The sequence below is a fragment of the Falco punctatus genome (genome assembly GCF_963210335.1).
Source record: "Falco punctatus genome assembly, chromosome: 1".
NCBI classification, from domain to species: domain Eukaryota; kingdom Metazoa; phylum Chordata; class Aves; order Falconiformes; family Falconidae; genus Falco; species Falco punctatus.
This window is the reverse complement of record NC_137580.1, coordinates 37808059-37825953: the sequence shown is the minus strand read 5'-3', so window position 1 is coordinate 37825953 and position 17895 is coordinate 37808059. Positions and strand designations below refer to the sequence as shown.

The following is a 17895-nucleotide window of genomic DNA, read 5'->3' as shown; positions in this document are numbered from 1 at the left end:
ATGTAAGAGCTATCATTAATGGCTTCACAGTTGTGCATAAGTCTGCATAATTACATGTCTGTGAATTAATATTAGTGGAATGTTGTTCGGTTAATTAGATTATTTGCTGCTTTGCCAATTCCCTCATAGTGCGTTAATCAATAAATGCCTTAATCAGCCTGCATCAGCCAGCATCTGGAGTCCCTGGTCTGAAGGCGGGATCAAGGCTCGGCAGTTACAGCACTGGCACTGCCAGCCACTCCAGCTCCCAGCCGCTGACCCTGCGCTCGGCCCCTTCCCCAAAGGACTCAAAGCACGTCACTAGTGGAGAGCTCACGGCGAGCCCCGCAGCACAGCTGTGGCTCCTGAGCATTGCCAGATGTGGTGGACTAAGCACCCTTCCTCCAGCTTATCCCAGGTACACTACATCCCAGGCAGACCACCCTCCCTGGCCTCCTGGGACACAACTTTGCCCAAGACCACCAGCCGAAGGCAGGCACCAACCTGTGGCAAGCCCCCAGCCCAGAGCCTGCTGATGCAGGGAGATGAACGCCCCCGAGCAGTGCCGCAACACCGCGGGACAGCCCCTCCCCAGGCTGCCATGCTCCTAGGGTGCAGCCTGAGCTTCTGGCTGCAGAAACGGGAACAGTGCAGCTGTGCCCTGGCCGGACTCTTTGCAGAGCCCCACTTTGTACAGCAGAGTCCAACATGCCTCTCACCATTCCCGTTTCTTTTCTGGAGGAAACCCACAGTGCAGAGGGCAGAGCTGCTCTGCCGCACTGGAGGGAGCACATCAGTGCGCCCGGGGACCCGCCACAGGGTGAGACACCTCCCTGCACCTCACCTTGAGCTGGTTGTTCTCATTCTTGAGGTGCTTGATGGAAAGCTGCAGGGCATCAATTTGCTGGAGAAGAAGAGGTGAGTCCTTCACCTGGACAGGTCCTGAGCCACCTCCTGTCACCTGGCCGGCACCTACACCTGCGGACAGGCACGAACAGCATCAGCAATGTCACATGTGAGTGTGGAGCAGGACTGCTAGAGCAGTGCTGGACATGCAGACAGACTCAGCAAAGGGACGAGTGCCTGCAGCACAGGGGGAAGCAGGGCCTGCCCATGTGTGCCCACACACTGATGGAGCCGTCACCGACATGCGGCACCTCCCATGGAGAAGGCCAAGATGCTAGCAGGCTGGGGCAGCACCTCACCCCCACATGTCTCCTCAGCAGCCTGGCACTCCCAGTGCCCACTTCCCAAAGATGTGGGGCTGTGCCAGGCTCTGGGCACTGTGGGGACCCACCTTTCTGCTGTGGGAGTCGCACCACCCTGCACCTGTAGGGGTTTCATGCTCATCACTCCCTTCCTGGGCTCCTGGTGCTGTCCAGGTGCACACCAGCTTCGAGCTCCCCTGTGCCACAGGCTGCTTGGCCTTTGAGCCAAGTGCTGCCCTTGAGCAGGACCTGCATCCTTCCTCCTGCTCCCAAACCAAGCCTTGTCCCAGGGCCATGCTTGGGTGCCTTGGGACGCTAGTCCTCCCCTGGCATGCACTTCTGGGGGCTGGAGGTGGTGGGGAGCACTGGCATGCTGGGGTGCAGTACCGTACCTCTCTGCTGTTCCTCTGCAGTACAAGGAGAGGAGCCAGAGGAAAGACAAGAAGAAGCAGAATTAAAGCCGAGGATTGAGTCTGAGAGGAGCCATGGCCAGAGAAGCTCTGGTCAGCCATGGCTGTGTCCTGTGCCAACCCCCATTCCCCTGATCCTGGGAGCAGTGACCATCCCAGTGGCCCTGCTGGGGCAGTGGGGCTCCGTGTGCTGCTGCTGCTGGATCTGGCCAGGAGCCAGTGAGCCCTGGCTGTAAGCGCGGCCATGCGTGACCCGAGCAGGACAGGCAGGCACCCATGGTGCGGCTCCTGCAGAGCTGGCCCATGACAGCCCCACCCTGCTGCGCGCCCCAAGGCCTGGTGGCCCACGCTGACCTGCTCCAAGCTGCTCTGCCTGAGCCCCCCTGCGCAGGGGCAGAGGAGCAGCGCCCGCAGGCTGCCCCACTGCACCCGCTGTGCACTGCACCCCTGAGAGCTGGGGTGCCCCCGGGACGCACTCCCTGTGCCCCTAGCTCCCTTCTCTGAAATCCAGAGCTGGTGAGCAGGCTGGTGCCGGCACCATGCTCACGGCGCTGCATATGCTGTTTGGGAGTGAGAACACACTGCCAGTGTCCCCAGTAGCCAGAGCATGTGGCCACAGTGACTCAGGGAGAGGCCGCAGCTCCAATAGAGCCAGAAGCTGCTGGATACCAGCAGCCAGGCTGTATCCAGGTACACCTGACCCAAATCAGGTGAAAAGGATCAGGCACCCACTGGATCCCTGCCACGCTGGGGCCAGAGGGCCAGGCTACTCCACAGCCACGCTGGTCACGGTCCTGAAGGACACCTGAGCTCTCAGTTCTGTGGCTATCCTACAGCCAGAGCTCCTGACAAAGATGTGGAAGACCTGCTTCTGACACCAGCAGTTTTTGCAGGACTTTTCCTCCAGAGTGACAAGGAAAGCGCTAACACCCCGGCTAGCCGGTGCGAGGACCTGCAGCCTCAGGAACCTGCCTGCCCTGCCTTGGAGAGGAGCAGCAGCACAGGTGTGTACTGCCTGCAGCAAGGACATGCCAGCCGGCAGGCGCACACCACTGTGTCGCCATGGGAGTATCAGGGCCATGGGAGCATCCCAGTGGCAGGACGGGCCCACAGACTGGGTGCTACAGCAGCCAGAGCGGGGTGCCCCGCCACCAAGGGCCCCCCAGCCCCGGCCAGCCGCAGGGACACCCAGGCTAGCTCCACAGGGGTGCCACCGCTGCCCTGCCCACCTACGCAGGGAACTGCTAGACAGCACTGGGGAGCTGCCGGCGCTCCCCACACCCCCAAAATCATTACAGCCTGCATGCCCCCTGCCCTCTCCGCTGCCAGTGCAGGAGGGCTCTGGCTCGCCGTGGGAGGGCTGGCAGGCAGCACGGCTGGCTGTCAGAGCATGTTCCCAAGCTCCTGCCGGCAGCCTGAGCTCCCAGGCAGGCACCGCAGGGTATCCCTGCCGACAGCTCCTGGGCTCCATGTCGGGAGGACATCCCAGGCTCCCTTTCCAGCCTGCACATGCCCCACACCAGCTGCAGAAGTGTTTGAGCGCTCTGGGGACGCTGGTTACACACCTCCGGCAATGCCAGACACGATGGAGGCCACTCCGGAGGCAGGGGCGCCGCGCAGGCCCTCAATGGTTCGCTTTGACTGGTTGTTCAAGCGCTGCTTCAGCTCCACTTTCTCTGATTCCAGCTGATCGATATCTGCCTGAAGAGCATCCATGGTCTCCTCAAACTCCCTGGGAAGAGCACACAGAGTCACAGGTGTACCCGGAGACGCTCCTCCAAAGGAAAGAGGCAAGCAGTCCAGGACCCAAGAGCTCCTGGCTTTGCCACGCATCCTGCTTCAAGCCCAAACCTGCTGACCCAGAAGCTGGAGCGCCACCAGCCTCCACTGCGGACCGCAGCACAGCACACAAAGGAAGTGTTTATCCATACGAACCCAGCGAACCCAGCGTCTCCTCAGCTGTTTTGCCCAGCTTTCACACCGCCAGGCAGTCCTCCCTCCGCCCTGCAGGCTGCACCTCCCTGCTCCTCCACCAGTCGCTCTGCCAGCACACTTGTGGCAAGAGGCATGTGGAGCACAGCAATGGTGGTAAGAACATGCCGGGACAACAGCCCTTTCCACAAGAGCATTTGAACAGGACCTTTCCCAGGACCCTCTGCCAGCCTGAGCTCTGCCACGCACCATTAAAATATGCTGGTTCCCCTGTGGATCCTCCACTAACCCACAAGTCCTCCCAGTCAGCCCAAAGGCCCACCAGCTGTCCACTCCTCACCAGAGACCCTCCTACAGCAGCCCCCTCTCACACTTACTTCTCTTTCTTTTTGAGCAGCGTCTGGGTCTCATCCAGCTTTGTCTGTATCTTTTCCACACGGTCATCTGCATCCTTGGATGCACTGTCCAGCTTCTTCTCCAGGAGGCTAAGCCGCACGTTTGCTTCACTGAGCTCCTCGCCCTGGAGCAGCAGGAAAGAAATTCAGAGAGCTCCAGGGCCTGGGGACAGCGGGCACGAGGAGAAGCTCCTTGCAGTGCCTGGTGGGAGCCCGCACAGAAATCACAGCTCCTACCCACACCGTGCCTACGCTTGGCACCCAGGCACAGGCACCCAGCACCACTACTCGCCGGCGCAGAATGGCATGGGGGAAAGGCCAGGCCAGTCCCTGGCAGGGAGGTACCAGGCAGGCAGCACCTCCCTGGCAGCTGGAAGGGTATTTCCAGGAGAAGATCTGCCTGGGACTCGGGACCATTGGCTCCACATGCAACAAATCACCTGGAGCACGAATACGACCACTACAGCAGCAAACATCTTTTCACTGACCAGCCAGGAAGGCAGAGATCAACCAAAGAACTGCTTACCTTGATCTTGAGGGACTTTTTCAGTTCTTTGATGACTGTCTCCCTGTCCTCCAGCTTAAGCCCCAGACCTTCAGCATCAGTGATCTCTGCCCGAAGAGCTGCTGCCCGTAGGTCAGCAGGTGGGGTGGGCTGCAACGGAGACCAGAGGAACAAGATACAAAATCAGTATTTTATGCAGAATTCCAGTAACTGCAGATGGGTCCATGCGGCAAGAAGGGGACTGACCGTTCCCAGCCTCCCCAAATCCTGCAGGCAGCTGCTGCACCTCCACAGCTCTCTGCCCCACATCGCACCCAGAAGCCAGTCTCCTGCCAGGGGAGGGCACAGCAGGACCGTGGGAGATTACAGAGCAGCTCGGATCCTCCCGCTGTGCCCGAGGCCCCTGCCCCAGCTGAAGCCCACCTTGGACTGTGGCCTATCCGCGTCGTATTCTCCCTCCTGCATCGCTGTGGCCATCTTGTTCATAGTTGCAATGAGGATGCTGCAAGACTGACGCAGACACTCATAGGGGTTGATGCCCTGCATGCCATAAATCTGCAAAGCATGGGAAGAAAGTGGCAGGTAGCTGCGGGCTGGGCTGACAGCCCCCACTACAGCCCCCTCCTGACTCCCCACAACATGCCACAGGCCTTGAGGCTGCAGTCCCTTTGCGTGGCTGCGGAGCAAAGCCAGCCAGGGGGAATGACAGCACAGAGCAGGGGACCACAAAGTCTTTGGCATTTTGGCATTTGGCCATATTCCCAGGAGTTCATTCCCAGCCTCCACAAGGCTCTCCCATCCAGAGCTGCTCAAGGGCAGGTCCGTAACACTGGAGTGAGATGGGTCCCGGCCACGCCGTGCTGCAGCAGGGAAGGGGGAGCAGTCCGGAAAGGGATTTCCCACCTGCTCGCTTGCTTTGAAGGCCAAATCCTCCAGCTTCACCGCCTGCAGCCCCTCGTTCTCTGCCAGAGGAGCAATCATCTGCGCGCCAGCAGCGGCCACCTCCTGCAGCACAGCCACCACCCATGTTAGGTGCTTGCGGCAGTCCAGCAGCGTGTCCGACACCTGGAAGTGGGGCAGAAGCAGGATGGTTGAGAAAGGCACAGACGAACAGGCTGCATTCCAGCTCGCTCCCCTGGCGCTGGGGAAGCTCCTGGCTGCACAACACTGGCCTCAGCCTAGTCTCAACGGCTGCTAGGACTGTAACTTGCTGCTGAAGCATCACTAGGAAGATGGGAAACACCAGAAAAGATAAAAAGAAACTGAAGACTGGAGAAAAGTAGGTTACGAAGCCCATGTCTCCATCCCAACTAGAAGCACAACACCCAGAGACATTACATCCCACCTCCGCTCACACCATTTTCCTCTGCCTGAGCAGTGGGTTGCTGCTCAGCGCAAGCAGGGCACAGACACCAGCACCCTCCCTCCCTGGAGCCAGCAAGGACAGCAGTGATCCATCAGCATTTGATGCATGCCCAGTACAGCCCACAGCTCCCAATGTGTGGCTAAGATGGCCCCATGCTGGGCAGCGCCAGGGTGCCCCGCTCCGCCAGCCAGCTCACCTGCTGCCCGAAGCCCAGTGCCGCAGGGATACCTGGAGCATCCGTCCCAGGCATGCGGCGCCTGATCTTTTTGCAAAACTGGCGAATGTCACTGCACGAGGTCTCCAGGTCCTTGAGGAGGATGGCAAGGTCGGATGCCTCCTGCCCAGCCTGGGGTGCAGAGAAAGGACCTCAGTATAACTGACAGAGGGAGCATCGGTGAACGGAACCCAGCACAACCCTCGCTAGAGCCCCGCGGAGCCAGCCTGGGCATGTCCTACCTGGAGGAAGGATCGCAGCCGGCACACCTCCACCCCCATGCAGTCCAAGGCACTCTGGGTGAACTGCGGAGCACAAACCAGGTACCGTCAGCTTGGGGCAAAGCACAGACCAGGCAAGGGAGCTGCTCCAGGGTAAACCAGGGCTTTGGTCTCAGGCATTTCAGGATGGACTCTCTGTACACCACCCTGCCATGACTCCAGGATTTACAGGAGCAGGAAAACAGGCTGAGGCATTCAGCTGATTTTTGGCTTACTCCATGGAGCACAGGACATCAGTGCTTCCCCTAGAAGCTCGGGGCAGTACAACACTCCCTCTTAGACAGGAGTTTCTCCATACTCTCCCTGCTGCTCTTGACTTTCTGCCCAGATGTCTGCAGGGCAAATGGCCCCACATCTTATTCCCCCTTCCCTGATCTGGGAGCCCTCATCACCTCTGTGCCACCACTGGCAGCAGGAGCTGGGGAGAAGTGACTGCAGTGGGGCGAGGGGGAGAAGTGACTGCAGTGGGGCGAGGGGGAGAAGAGGCACTCTGACTCACGCAGAGAGGGCAAAGACAAAAAACATACAGGAAGGAAAGAGTCAGGTTTTTTTTCCCCGCTTCACCTTGACATGGTCAGCCAGCTGCATCGTGCAGTCCTCAGCCTGGTCAGCCAGGTGGATGCTGTACAGGTGCTAGGTGGAGACAGAGAGTGGCAGAGATCAGCACCCCTCAAATGCTTCTGCACATGCAAGCAAACAAACCAAATGAGGCAACGCGTAACACAAAAATACCAAACGTTGAGGGTTTAGCCTAATTTTTAACTGGAAGTGAAAACTCTTGCAGCGACCCCCACCAGAACCGAACGCTCTGCCCTCTGCAAGAGCTGGTGGCCCTTAATGCAAAAGGTCAACAACCCTGGTCTGCAGCATGCAGCTACAGAAACTGTGAAGGAATATTCTTAACAGAAACACAGGATGGGAGGACTGCATCCTTTCTGCTTGCCTCCTCCCAGGAATGGAGAGCAGAGAACACAGCCCCCAGGCAACACAGTCACAGGCTCTAGAGGTGAAAAACATGCAAAGGGAAGTGCTACCAACAAGCTTATTCACAGCTTATCAACGTGAACGAAGTACCCAAGGGCACCCAGCCATGGCACACACTGGTGGGGCTGCACCAGTTCCCCACCCTGCTGGTCAGAAACATGCCTAGCCTGGCCAAGAGCCCATCGCTCTTGGCTCTGCAGACCCACCTGGTAGTACTTGATGGCTTTGGTCAGCGGCTCCACGTTGACAGTCTCGTCCAGCTGGTCTTTGTGCAGCAGCTCAATCAGGAAGTCCAGCGAGCGCTCATGGACGCTCATCTCGGGGTACAGCATCCCCACCTTCTTATACACCTCCACACTGCATTTGTTCAGGGCCCTGGTTAGGGAACACAGACACTGTCGGCTTGGCTGGGACAGGCACACACTCCAGACAGCATCAACAGAGGGCTTTGCTTCTGGGTGCCAATCTTGGACCACCAGAACCCCCAGGAGCACCAGCTGGACCCCCAGGAGCACCGCAGCTAGAGAAGTTAAGGAAGGACAAAATATCTGTAGAAAACAAGGCTGCCTGGGAGCTACAGGAAAGGGAGCCCCAGAACAGAAAAGCACTCCAGGCTCTAAGCCAGAAAGCAGTGCTGGAGGCAGGAGGAGACTTTACGAGTTCTTCAGCCATGTCGGTGCGGGAGCAAAGGGATGTGGTTCAGACTGAGCCACTTCCCTGGGAGCAAAGCCCAGCAAGCCTCAAGACGAGTACCCTCCCCAGCCACAGCCGTTCGGTGTCCGAAGGGATCCCCGGTGTGGGAGACAAGCCCCGGCTCCTCGGTGCTGTCAGCCTGCCCAGCAGCGGGCTCACACTGACCAAGGGGTTCAGGCTGACGGACCCCGAAACCTTCTGCACTGGACTCAGCCCTGGGCACTCATGGGGAGGGCACAAGGCTGCAGAGGAGAGCCTGCTCCTGGGGACTGAAGCCCAGAGGCAACCCCAAATACAGTCAAGCTCAGCAAGTGACTGTGATGCATCTCCTGGCGGGACAGATGGAAAAATCAATGCACCAAGGCTACTTCTGGCCTCAAAACACGGTCACAGCTGAAGAATAAGCAACATGTGCTAGAGAACTGGATCCCTTCACGTGTCAATTCTTAGGAGGAAAGCAGAGAGAGAGTTACAAGAGAGGTGAATACCCCTACCACAAGGCAATAAATGGGATCCCTCAGCCTTTTTTTCTAGCCCAGCTGCCAAAACGTCTTTAACTCCAGAGGGACCAGGCCTTGCTGCGAGGCTGCAGAGGTCCTCTGTGCTTCCAGGCGGCACAGTGGGTGGGAAGCAAGGGCGAGGAGAAGGGCTGGGCACTCACTGTTCGTATTTGTGCAGCGTAGCCTGCAGCAGGCTCAGGGAATAGACCAGCCCGGCAGCAAAGCTCAGCTGCTCTCCCGCGGCACCCCGGAGGCCGGTGCGCTCCGCACAGTTTTCGTTTAGATCAAACTTCTCCTGGGCCTGTTTGCTGATCAGCTCAGCCTGTGGGGGAAGAGGGCACACCTTCAGTCTTCCTGTGCTTGCTCTGGTCTGTGCCACTGGGCCACGGACCAGCCAAACGCCTCCACACACACCCCAAAAAAAGCAAACTTGCCTGGGAAAGATTTCTGCAGCGCGGAAGGGGAATCAGTGGGACAGCCGAGCACCAGACACCCAGGCAGTGCTGCCAGACACCGAGGCTCAGGCGCCTGCCCTGTCCCAACTGCCAGGCCTGACCCCCCGCTGAGCCCTCCAGCCACTGACCCACCACCAGGGACTCCTGCTTCCTCCTCCTCCCTTCTCCCAAACAATTTTGAAAGTACTCAAACAAGTAAACATTCGAAATCCCAAATTCAACTGGGACAGAATGAAACCATGTATTTCCTACAGAGCCGAGGTGCAGCCACCAACTCCTGGCTAGCCCACACAGCACAGCGGGTTTGAGGATGACAGCCCAAGCCCCATCAGCCCAGCTCAGGAGACAGCCCCAGCTCAGAGCTTCAAGGTAAGAATTAACACAAGCTCTTGACAAGGCCTAATGCCCCCCGGCAGGCGGGAGCCGGGGCACCCACCCACCTTGCAGATGAGCCGAGGAATAAGCAGCAGCACCAGGATGCAGTCGTGGTCCCCTCCGTGGCGCAGGAAGCTGTCGGGCATGAAGGAGGTGAGGAGGGAGACGTGCCGGTTGGCCTGCTGCACCTCCATCTGGCGCAGCTCCATCTCGATGGCCTGCAGGAGACACATGGTCAATGTGGCCCCTGCTCGCTTCCCTCCCCAGCCCAGTGCATCCCAGCCCACGTGGTATCTTAAAAAGTCAAAACCTCTTCCCGCCTGGAACACAGCTAACGCCTCACTCCCCAGCTGGCACAGGAAACATTTCTTATTACATGGACCTGTTGGAACAGGTCCAGAGGAGGCCACAAAGATGGTCAGAGGCTGGAGCGCCCAGAGGCGCCGGGTGACAGGCTGGGAGAGTTGGGGTGGTTCAGCCTGGAGAGAAGAAAGCTTCGGCGAGACCTTAGAGCACCTCCCAGTGCCTGAAGGCGCTGCAAGAAAGCTGGAGAGGGGCTTTTCACAAGGGCGTGTAGCGATGGGACAAGGGGGAATGGCTTTGCACTGAAAGAGGGGAGATTCAGATCAGATATTAGGAAGAAATTCTTCCCTGTGAGGGTGGCGAGGCGCTGGCACAGGCTGCCCAGAGCAGCTGTGGATGCCCCATCCCTGGCAGTGTCCCAGGCCAGGCTGGACCGGGCTGGGAGCAGCCTGGTCTGGTGGGAGGTGTCCCTGCCCGTGGCAGGGGGGTGGGACTGGGTGGGCTTTAAGGTCCCTTCCAACCCAAACCATGCTGTGATTCTGTGATTCTATGACTCTTTTACCAACTGGTGCTCTGTGGAGGTGCCCAGGGACTGGTCTGGAGCTCTGGTCTAACCCTGGGTACAGCAAGAGCCTGGTTCCACTGACAGGCAGCAGCAGCAACGAAAGAACCTCAGGGCCTTTTGGCTGCAGCTTGGCCAGGAGCGGAGCAGGGGAGTCTCTGCACAGCCCATGCCAACCCCCTGGCACAGAAACCACACAGGAGCAAAGGCAGAGTTGTTTTTCCTCCTGATTAAACTGCTCTGCTTGATCAAGCCTTCCCTGCACACATCCACGTGCACGCTAGTGACAGTCAGTGCGTCACACACTGGTAGCTTCCTCCCTTCCATTCCATGCCCCATCTTCCTCCCAGCTCCTGACAGTTGCCTCTGCCTGCTTCCATGGCTGGCACGAGAGCTGCAGGCCAACTCTGAGAGCTGTGGCCCACAGCCAGCCCCAACCGTGCCGGCGCCGTGTCTCGGCATTGCTGTTCCAGGAGCCTTGCACACGGGAATGAATGCACTCTGCTCAGTTCACACGCCCGGTGCACAGCTCTCTTGCTGGCCCTACCTTAGCGTGGGCTTTTGTCTCCGCAAATTTAATCTTGAAGTCAAACATCTCAGGAGGAGGCTGCTGCTGTTTCTCAGCAGATGCTTCTTGCTGACTCATGAGTTCCCGGTTCACATCCTGAGCACAGAAAGAAGCTGTGATGAGACACACAGAAAAGCAGCACAGAGGAGATCTGTAATCCCACACCCTCTGCAGCACACCCACACGTAACCTCCCAATGCCTCTTCCTCCGGGAGGGCAGGGTGGAGGACCGGGGGCTCATTGTGCAACATGCACAATGATGGATGAAAATAAGGAAGGGGAATGCAAGAGCTTTCCAAACACTCGGCTGACAGCAGGCTGTGTTAAAGCCAAGAAATCCACACAGACTCATTACCCATCCCCTTTCACTGCCAGGAAAGCCCAGGAGAACCAAGCCCAGCACTGGAACAACCCCACACTATTCTGTTTTTTCCAGGACTCGGTTCCCAAGCCTGGAGCACAAGCAGCACAGCGCAGTACAAGGCTGAAACAGCCACGTGTTCCCCAGTATTTACAGCGCTGACTTCAGCAGGGGCTCTACCAGCGAGCCCTGTCTGGACACAGGCAGAGGGACAGGCAGGGCTGTCAGAGGTCAGAGAAGCACACGTAGTCTGGCACTGCTGGAGGTGCCCTGGAAGGGTCAGTGAGGAACCCGCTCTTGGGCATCAGCCATCTGTGTTCTGCCATGCCCCTCTCCCAGGAGAGCTGGAGGCAGCTGTCCCCACACCCAGGGATCACCTCTGGGAATGCTCTTGCCTACACATGCTTGGTCTCCTCGTTGCCACAGTGGGCTCCCAGAGCAGCACGGCTCCGGTGGGCACTACCCCACTGCCACGTGGAGGGCATCGAGGGGCCGCACCTGAAGGTGTGCTGTCAGCTCTCTGTATTTTTTGATGGTCTGCTGGTAGTCGGCCACAGTCTCCTGCGCAGCCTCCACACGCTTCTCTGCCTCGCGGACCCGTGCCGTTGCCATATCCAGCTGCTCCCGTAGCTCCAGCTCCGTCTCCCGGGCATTTTCCTGCAGCTCGTCATTCATCTCGTTCATGGCTTCCTGGCAAGGAGGAGGCAGCACGGACTTGGTTACAACACAGCTTAGCAAGCGAGGGCAGTTGGACATTTTTGGAGCAGGGCAGAGGAGCACCCTGGGATGCAAGGGGCTTGCTCTGCAGAGCAGAAGGGTGCACCGCTTGGAAGCGGCACCGAGCACAACGCCTGCGGAGAGGTTCCCCAGCTCCCCCTGGCACCGCTGCCAGGCTGCTCCCAGTGCCTTGGGCAGCCTCACTGCCAGGCAGGCAGCTGTGAGGGAAGAGGGAGGAAGGGGGGACACTCAGTCACGGTGTTTGTCTTCCCAAGTCCCCGTTACGCATGATGGAGCCCTGCTGTCCTGGGGATGGCTGAGCACCTGCCTGCCCATGGAGAGTGGGGAATGGATTCCTTCTTTTCCTTTGCTCACGTGTGGCTTTTGCTTTATCTATTAAACCACCTTTATCTCAGCCCACGAGTTTTCTCACTTTTACCCTTCCGATTCTCTCCCCTATCCCACCGGGGGGAGTGAGCAAGCAGCTGTGTGGAGCTCAGTTGCTGGCCAGTGTTAAACCACGACACCCTCCCACCAGCCCAGCCACACACCAGGCACGAAGGAAGCCAAGCAAGCCCTCCAGTACCAGCCCTTACTCCAGAGGAATCGTCTTACCAGGTCCCCAACAGTCTCACGCAGCTCCCGGACCTTCTCCTCCAGGTCCAAGTTTCTCTCCGTCAGAGTCTCCACCATCTCTTCAGCACCCAAAGCAGCATCCACCTGCAAGCACACATCACATCACACCACACTCCAACCTGGAGCTCAACACATCGCAGCAAGCAGCATAAAAATCCTTTTATATCACTGTGGGATCACTCTGCCAAGCTGTGGGACACGGCTGATAAATTCTGTGTCTCCATCCTAGGTCGAGGGTTTGCCAGACAGTGCATAAGCTCCCTCCTGATAGTGCAGAACAGTGTCCCTCAGGAGAGCCAACAACTCAAACCAGAACAGCCACAGCCCCAGAAGGAAAGGCATGTGAAAAGAGAGGCTTGGCTTTGGCTCTTAGAGATGCTACGGGCTCTTTAGCTGCAGCATGAGGGCACAAGGCTGAACAGTTTCAGGTCAGTGCAAATGATGCTGACCTTCAGGGCAAGTCTTTGCAGACTTCTGACAGTGCTTTCCAAGCTCTGTCCCCCCTGGGCACCTAGGCGAGTCATTACACACCTACAGTATTAAAGGAGGAATGGGCATTTCAGTCTCTCTGCATTAAGAAGCATCACCTCTATTAACAGCCCACCTTCTACGTAACGCAGGCTAATTTATGCTCAGAGCATGCGAGGCCAGTTCCCCCCCGGAACAGCAGTTCAGGGGAATTGCACAGGCTGCTCTGCAGTGAAGGCAGACCCTTCCTGGGGGCTTCCTAAGGGCTGCCCCACACCTGCACCAACGTCTCAGCCTGGCCAGGAACAAGCCTCATGAGGATCACCCAGGCAGGAAGATATGATGGCTCAGCACGGAGCAAGCAGCGGACACAGATCAGCCCTGGCAAGCACGACGTTATCACCCGTGTCCTGTGTTCCAGAGCCACCCTACGGCCAAACAGAGCCTAGCACAGTTCCACTGCTGGAACGGGGTTTGCTTTTGCACAAGGACCACGAAGTATCAGTCCCTGCAGTGGTATCACCGAGCGTGGCTCTCCAAGAGTGACTGATGGAAAGCGCTCTGTGCCAGTAGGTGACGCCAAGCTGGCCTGATGGCAGCTGCTCAATGCCCCAAAGGGCCTCAAACCTCTCCTCCCTGCCTACCCTTCCCCCACCGGGCTCACCTGCTCCTTTAGCTCATCAACCGTCTTCTCCGCCTGCTTCACCTCCTCCTGAAGCTTCTCCCTCTGCTGACGCAGGGACTCCAGCTCTGTGTTTTTCTTCTCCATTTGCTTTTGAAGCTTCACGTGTTCCTGCTTCTCCGATGCAGATAAGTCCCGCATCCTTTGACAAAGCAACCAGACTCACAACAAGCCCAGCAGAGACCCAGGTACCAGAGCGAGAGAAGCCATTCCCTTCCCAGACATTACTCTTGGTGAGCACCAGCAGTCAAGACCCCCTGCACGCACTGGCTGCCCATTGGCAGCGCGAGCAGAACATCTTTGGAGCCTCTCCCTGGTGGGGACAGGAGCAGCATCCCCAGAGAACAACTCAGTAACAGCAAGGGATGGGGCTGAATCAGTGCCTGAGACAGCACCTTCCTTTGAAAGAATGAGAGCGATAGGGGATGGAGAGAATGGAAGAGGAGAATGTAGAAAAATAGACAACAGAGTAGCGTAGAGTAGCAGGAAAGAATTGCTGTAAATGGGACAGGCTAAAGGACAGAAAGGAAGAACCCAGTGGGCAAAGAAAAAAAAAAAAAGGCATTCACAGCCTTTCACAGTGTAAAAGAGGGGCTCAGCAGCAGCAAAAAGACAAAGCACAGACAAGGACAGGTGCCTCGACGTGCAGAGAACAGAGCTTTGCTTATGCGTATACCAAGGCCCCCGTGTGAACAGCTCTGCTAATGCCCCGAAGTGGCTCTGCCCAGGGAGTGCTTGCAGACATGCCCACCCAGACATGCACTGGTCTGGAGGTCCTTACAAGGCAGTTTCTTGTGTTTCCTTTCAGGAGGGGATGCTTCTACCGCCTCTACCTGCTCCTGGCCTACACGAACAACTGCCTGTAGGCACAGGCTGGTCCCTGCACCGAGGGCGACCCAGCACCCTGCAGGCACTGAACTGTGGCCACACCAGTGGAGTGCAGCGGGACAGCGAGCAGTGGTGTGCCTACCTGAGGGACCCCACCTGAACCTCTACACCAAGCACATGCAGCTTCCATAAAGAAGAGCCCCAAAGCCCCTGGCAGACGGGCTTCCCCAGGGAAAGGCAACAGCCAGGTCATGGTGCTGAACAGGCTCAAGAAACCTGAAGCAGGACCTGTGCAGGAGGCGTGTGGAGAACTGTACAGGCTGTCTGAATAAACCTGCAGCTGTGCTGGACAGAGAAATACAAATGCACAAGGTTTCTGAGGTGGCTCATTTTCTCCTAATCTACGTTGGTGTCTGGTGACAAGAGATTCTCCCTTCTCTGCTGCATCTTAAATGAGCACCAGAGCTCCAAAACAATCCAAAACCAGCCAGCACGTGTTACATTGGCTGCTCTGCAGAGGTACTTGGGTCAGCGCTCTGACACAAGCTGCTGTTAAGACTAAGGAGAGCATGGGATGCTGTAGGAAGGAATTCCATCAGCAGCATCCCAGCCTTTGGGGAGCACAAGTGGTCTCCTACCTTACAAGAGCTTCCTTGAGTCTCGCATTTTGCTCCTCCAGCTGTTTGACTTGGTAACTGGATGCTGCTCCATCTGAGCCTGCAGTAGAAAGGAAGCATTATTCTGCTTGAGCAGAAATAGCAGCTGCTAAACAGATTCAGTTCTCTTAACGCCAAGTGACATTACAAACACCAGTAACAGAACAGCTACGCCACACCAAGGGGAAACGTCCACCTCTCTCCTGCAGCTGAGCAAAACCGAAGCCTGGCACATAACACTGCACTCGTAGGCTGAGAGATTCCCCTGACACCACCAAAGCCTGTTAGTGCAGAAGAAAAACCACCATACCAACCCGCAGACTGCATCTGAGCAGACGCTGGGCTCGGGTAGTTATGTATTGCTGGATACTCTGGGCGCCCTCAGCTCTCAGCCCTCCCAGTCCTCTCAATTCAGTGAAAGGAAACTCAGATCAAAGACATTGCTCCTAATTTCCACATCCCCCCGCAGACTACTCCCTGCCTTTCCCACATTTTCCTAGTCCCTCGAATGTTTACCTTTCTGTCACATCCCTCAGCCTGCCTGCCTCATCAGCTGCTGCTTCTACGGGTTTGACTTTGTTTTCAGGTGAATGCCAATACTACAAATGTTTAATGGCTGGCTCATCTCCTGCTGTGTGTAATTTTTAAAGCTCACCTTGAATACCAAGAGCTAAAAGGCCCTGGGGGAATAAAAGCAAGGGTAAGGCACTGGTTTTGAAGCTGTGCTCAGTGCAAAGCTGGGAGGTTGGATCAGTAAGTAACAAACTCCCACATAAAGTCTGTCCCAGTCAGACACCTCTGGGGTGGGATCCACTGTCCCCAGGGAAAATGACAAGCATTAAAACTAAGCCTGAGCTCCTCTAAGCTTAGGACAGGAGTGTTTGTCCTTAGATGCAAAAATGCAGCAGTTCCATCTCTGCCCTCCCAGTGAGGCCGGGACCCAAGCGAAGATGCAGCGGAGCTGCTGCTGGCCTGCCCACGTGTGACGGTTGTACCTGCACCAGCCAAGTGGGGCTGGGGGGCAGGGGATAGTGCAGAAAGCCCCACAGGCTGCCGGGGGAGATCGCAGAGGCAAAGCCTCAGCCTCACCGCAACCAGCGGCGAGGAGGCACCACTGCTCCGAAGCTGTCAAGTGTTCTCCCCACTGAGGAGCTCCCTTGTGCAGTTAGACCCAGGCTGAGACCACCCAAAAGCTGACCCCTTCCCACCTTTCTCTTCAATCTCGTGCTTCAGGATCTCTAGGTCCATCGTGAGATATTCCACCTTCTCTTTCAAGGAGTCCACCTCCTGCTGCAGAGACTCTGCTCGCTCTTCTGCCATCTCCTTGTCCAGGGTGGCCATTTCAATGGCATCAGCGGTGTCTGCCATCTCCTCCATGTAGCGCTCCTTGGCTTCCAGGGCATCTTTGGCTTCCTGTGGTCAAGCACATATGGGTGAGAAGACCCTGGAAGCCCAAGGCCAGCGATGGAGAGACCCCTCTCACAAACAACGAGCCCTGGATAATTATGCCTCTCATGCCTGTCCCAAAGGAGGATCAAGTGCAATTAACAGCAGCTTATCAGGGCCAAGAGGGGACGAATGCTGCCAGAGTTCTCCACTGCTCCACACCTTCTCCCACCCACAGAAGAGCCCAGCAGAAAAACACTCTGCAGGTGAGGAGAGGCAGATGTGAAGACAGAAAACAGGCTTGTACTGGAGCAGACAACCAAATAAATCACTGGGGAAACACACCAAGAATCCACCCTGAAAAACCAGGGTAGAGAGAAGCAACAGCTCCTTTGCCTGGGTCCTGGAGTCCTGCTGTCTGCCTGGCAGCCGCTGGCACGGCTGCCAGGAGCAGGTAACCCATCCCTGGGGAGAAAGGGAAGAGGGAAAGCACCAGCCTGCTGCAGGCATTTCAAAGGACACCCCAAGGCAGGGCTCGGCAAGAGCAGAGCTGCCACCGGAGAAATGTTCTTGTTAACAAGCAAGGCTAAGGTCCATTAGCTGCAAAGCCCCGTGGCTTTTGCTGGCAGTGACTCGTACCAGCCAGCCCTGCAGGGCAGGTGTTAGTTTAGCTAAAGGGAGATGAGTTTTAACAAACTGAAGCCTACATTAAACAGCCAGGGTCAGGACCCCCCCAGGAAGCTACCGGAGAAAGGAACCCACTCCAGAGCAGGCCAGGAGGCACACAGGGAAGGCAGCACCCATTTACACCCTGTCCCCTGGGCAGGGGGGAAGCAGCTGAGGTGGCCTAGGAGCCCTGCTGAGCCTCTACTCCAACCCCTGCTCAGGCAGGGGCCACGGAGCTGGCTGCCCCACACCCGGTCTGGTCACGCCTCACACATCCCCAGGGATGGAGACTCCAAATGTCTGTGAGCAACCTGCTCTGGTGTTGGACGACTTTTGCAGGAAAAAGGTTTTTCTTATGTTAAAACTGAATTTGCTATTTCAGTTTGTGCCCCTTTCTTCTTGTACTCTCAGTAGGCACGAGGGAGAAGAGTCTGGCTCTGTCTTCTTTACTTCCCCCAGCAGGTATTTACATGCATGGATACAACCCCTTGCATCCCTCTCAGCCTTCCCAGATCCCCGTCATGCTCAGCTCAGATGAGGCTCCAGAGGATGGGATAATCATCACTGTTTAAAAGCAGCTCCTAAGATGTTCCAGCTTGCTTCAGCCCAATTCCCAAACAGACTTGATGCTGATTATCAACTCATACAACACAAGCTTATATTAATGCTGTATTTAAAATGAAACCACGTTGGGATGTAAGTGCTTCAAGCCATGAGTACTATCCAGGAGCAGATTGCTCGCTTCCCAAGCGTGCTGCTTTAACA

At 57.1% G+C, this 17895-nt stretch overlaps 1 protein-coding gene across 1 annotated transcript in view; it reads right to left on the bottom strand.

The window, feature by feature from the left end:
* The window catches only part of DCTN1 (dynactin subunit 1), a 77887-nt gene that overhangs the window by 2573 nt on the left and 57419 nt on the right, over window positions 1-17895 (bottom strand). Inside the window, 19 exon segments of the mRNA XM_080373328.1 lie at window positions 824-957; window positions 1580-1594; window positions 3163-3329; window positions 3907-4049; window positions 4451-4579; window positions 4853-4984; window positions 5333-5494; window positions 5992-6141; window positions 6252-6314; window positions 6855-6923; window positions 7481-7649; window positions 8629-8789; window positions 9363-9515; window positions 10710-10826; window positions 11590-11781; window positions 12424-12528; window positions 13577-13736; window positions 15061-15139; window positions 16287-16491. Of these exon segments, the coding sequence (XP_080229454.1) occupies window positions 824-957; window positions 1580-1594; window positions 3163-3329; window positions 3907-4049; window positions 4451-4579; window positions 4853-4984; window positions 5333-5494; window positions 5992-6141; window positions 6252-6314; window positions 6855-6923; window positions 7481-7649; window positions 8629-8789; window positions 9363-9515; window positions 10710-10826; window positions 11590-11781; window positions 12424-12528; window positions 13577-13736; window positions 15061-15139; window positions 16287-16491 (2505 nt within the window).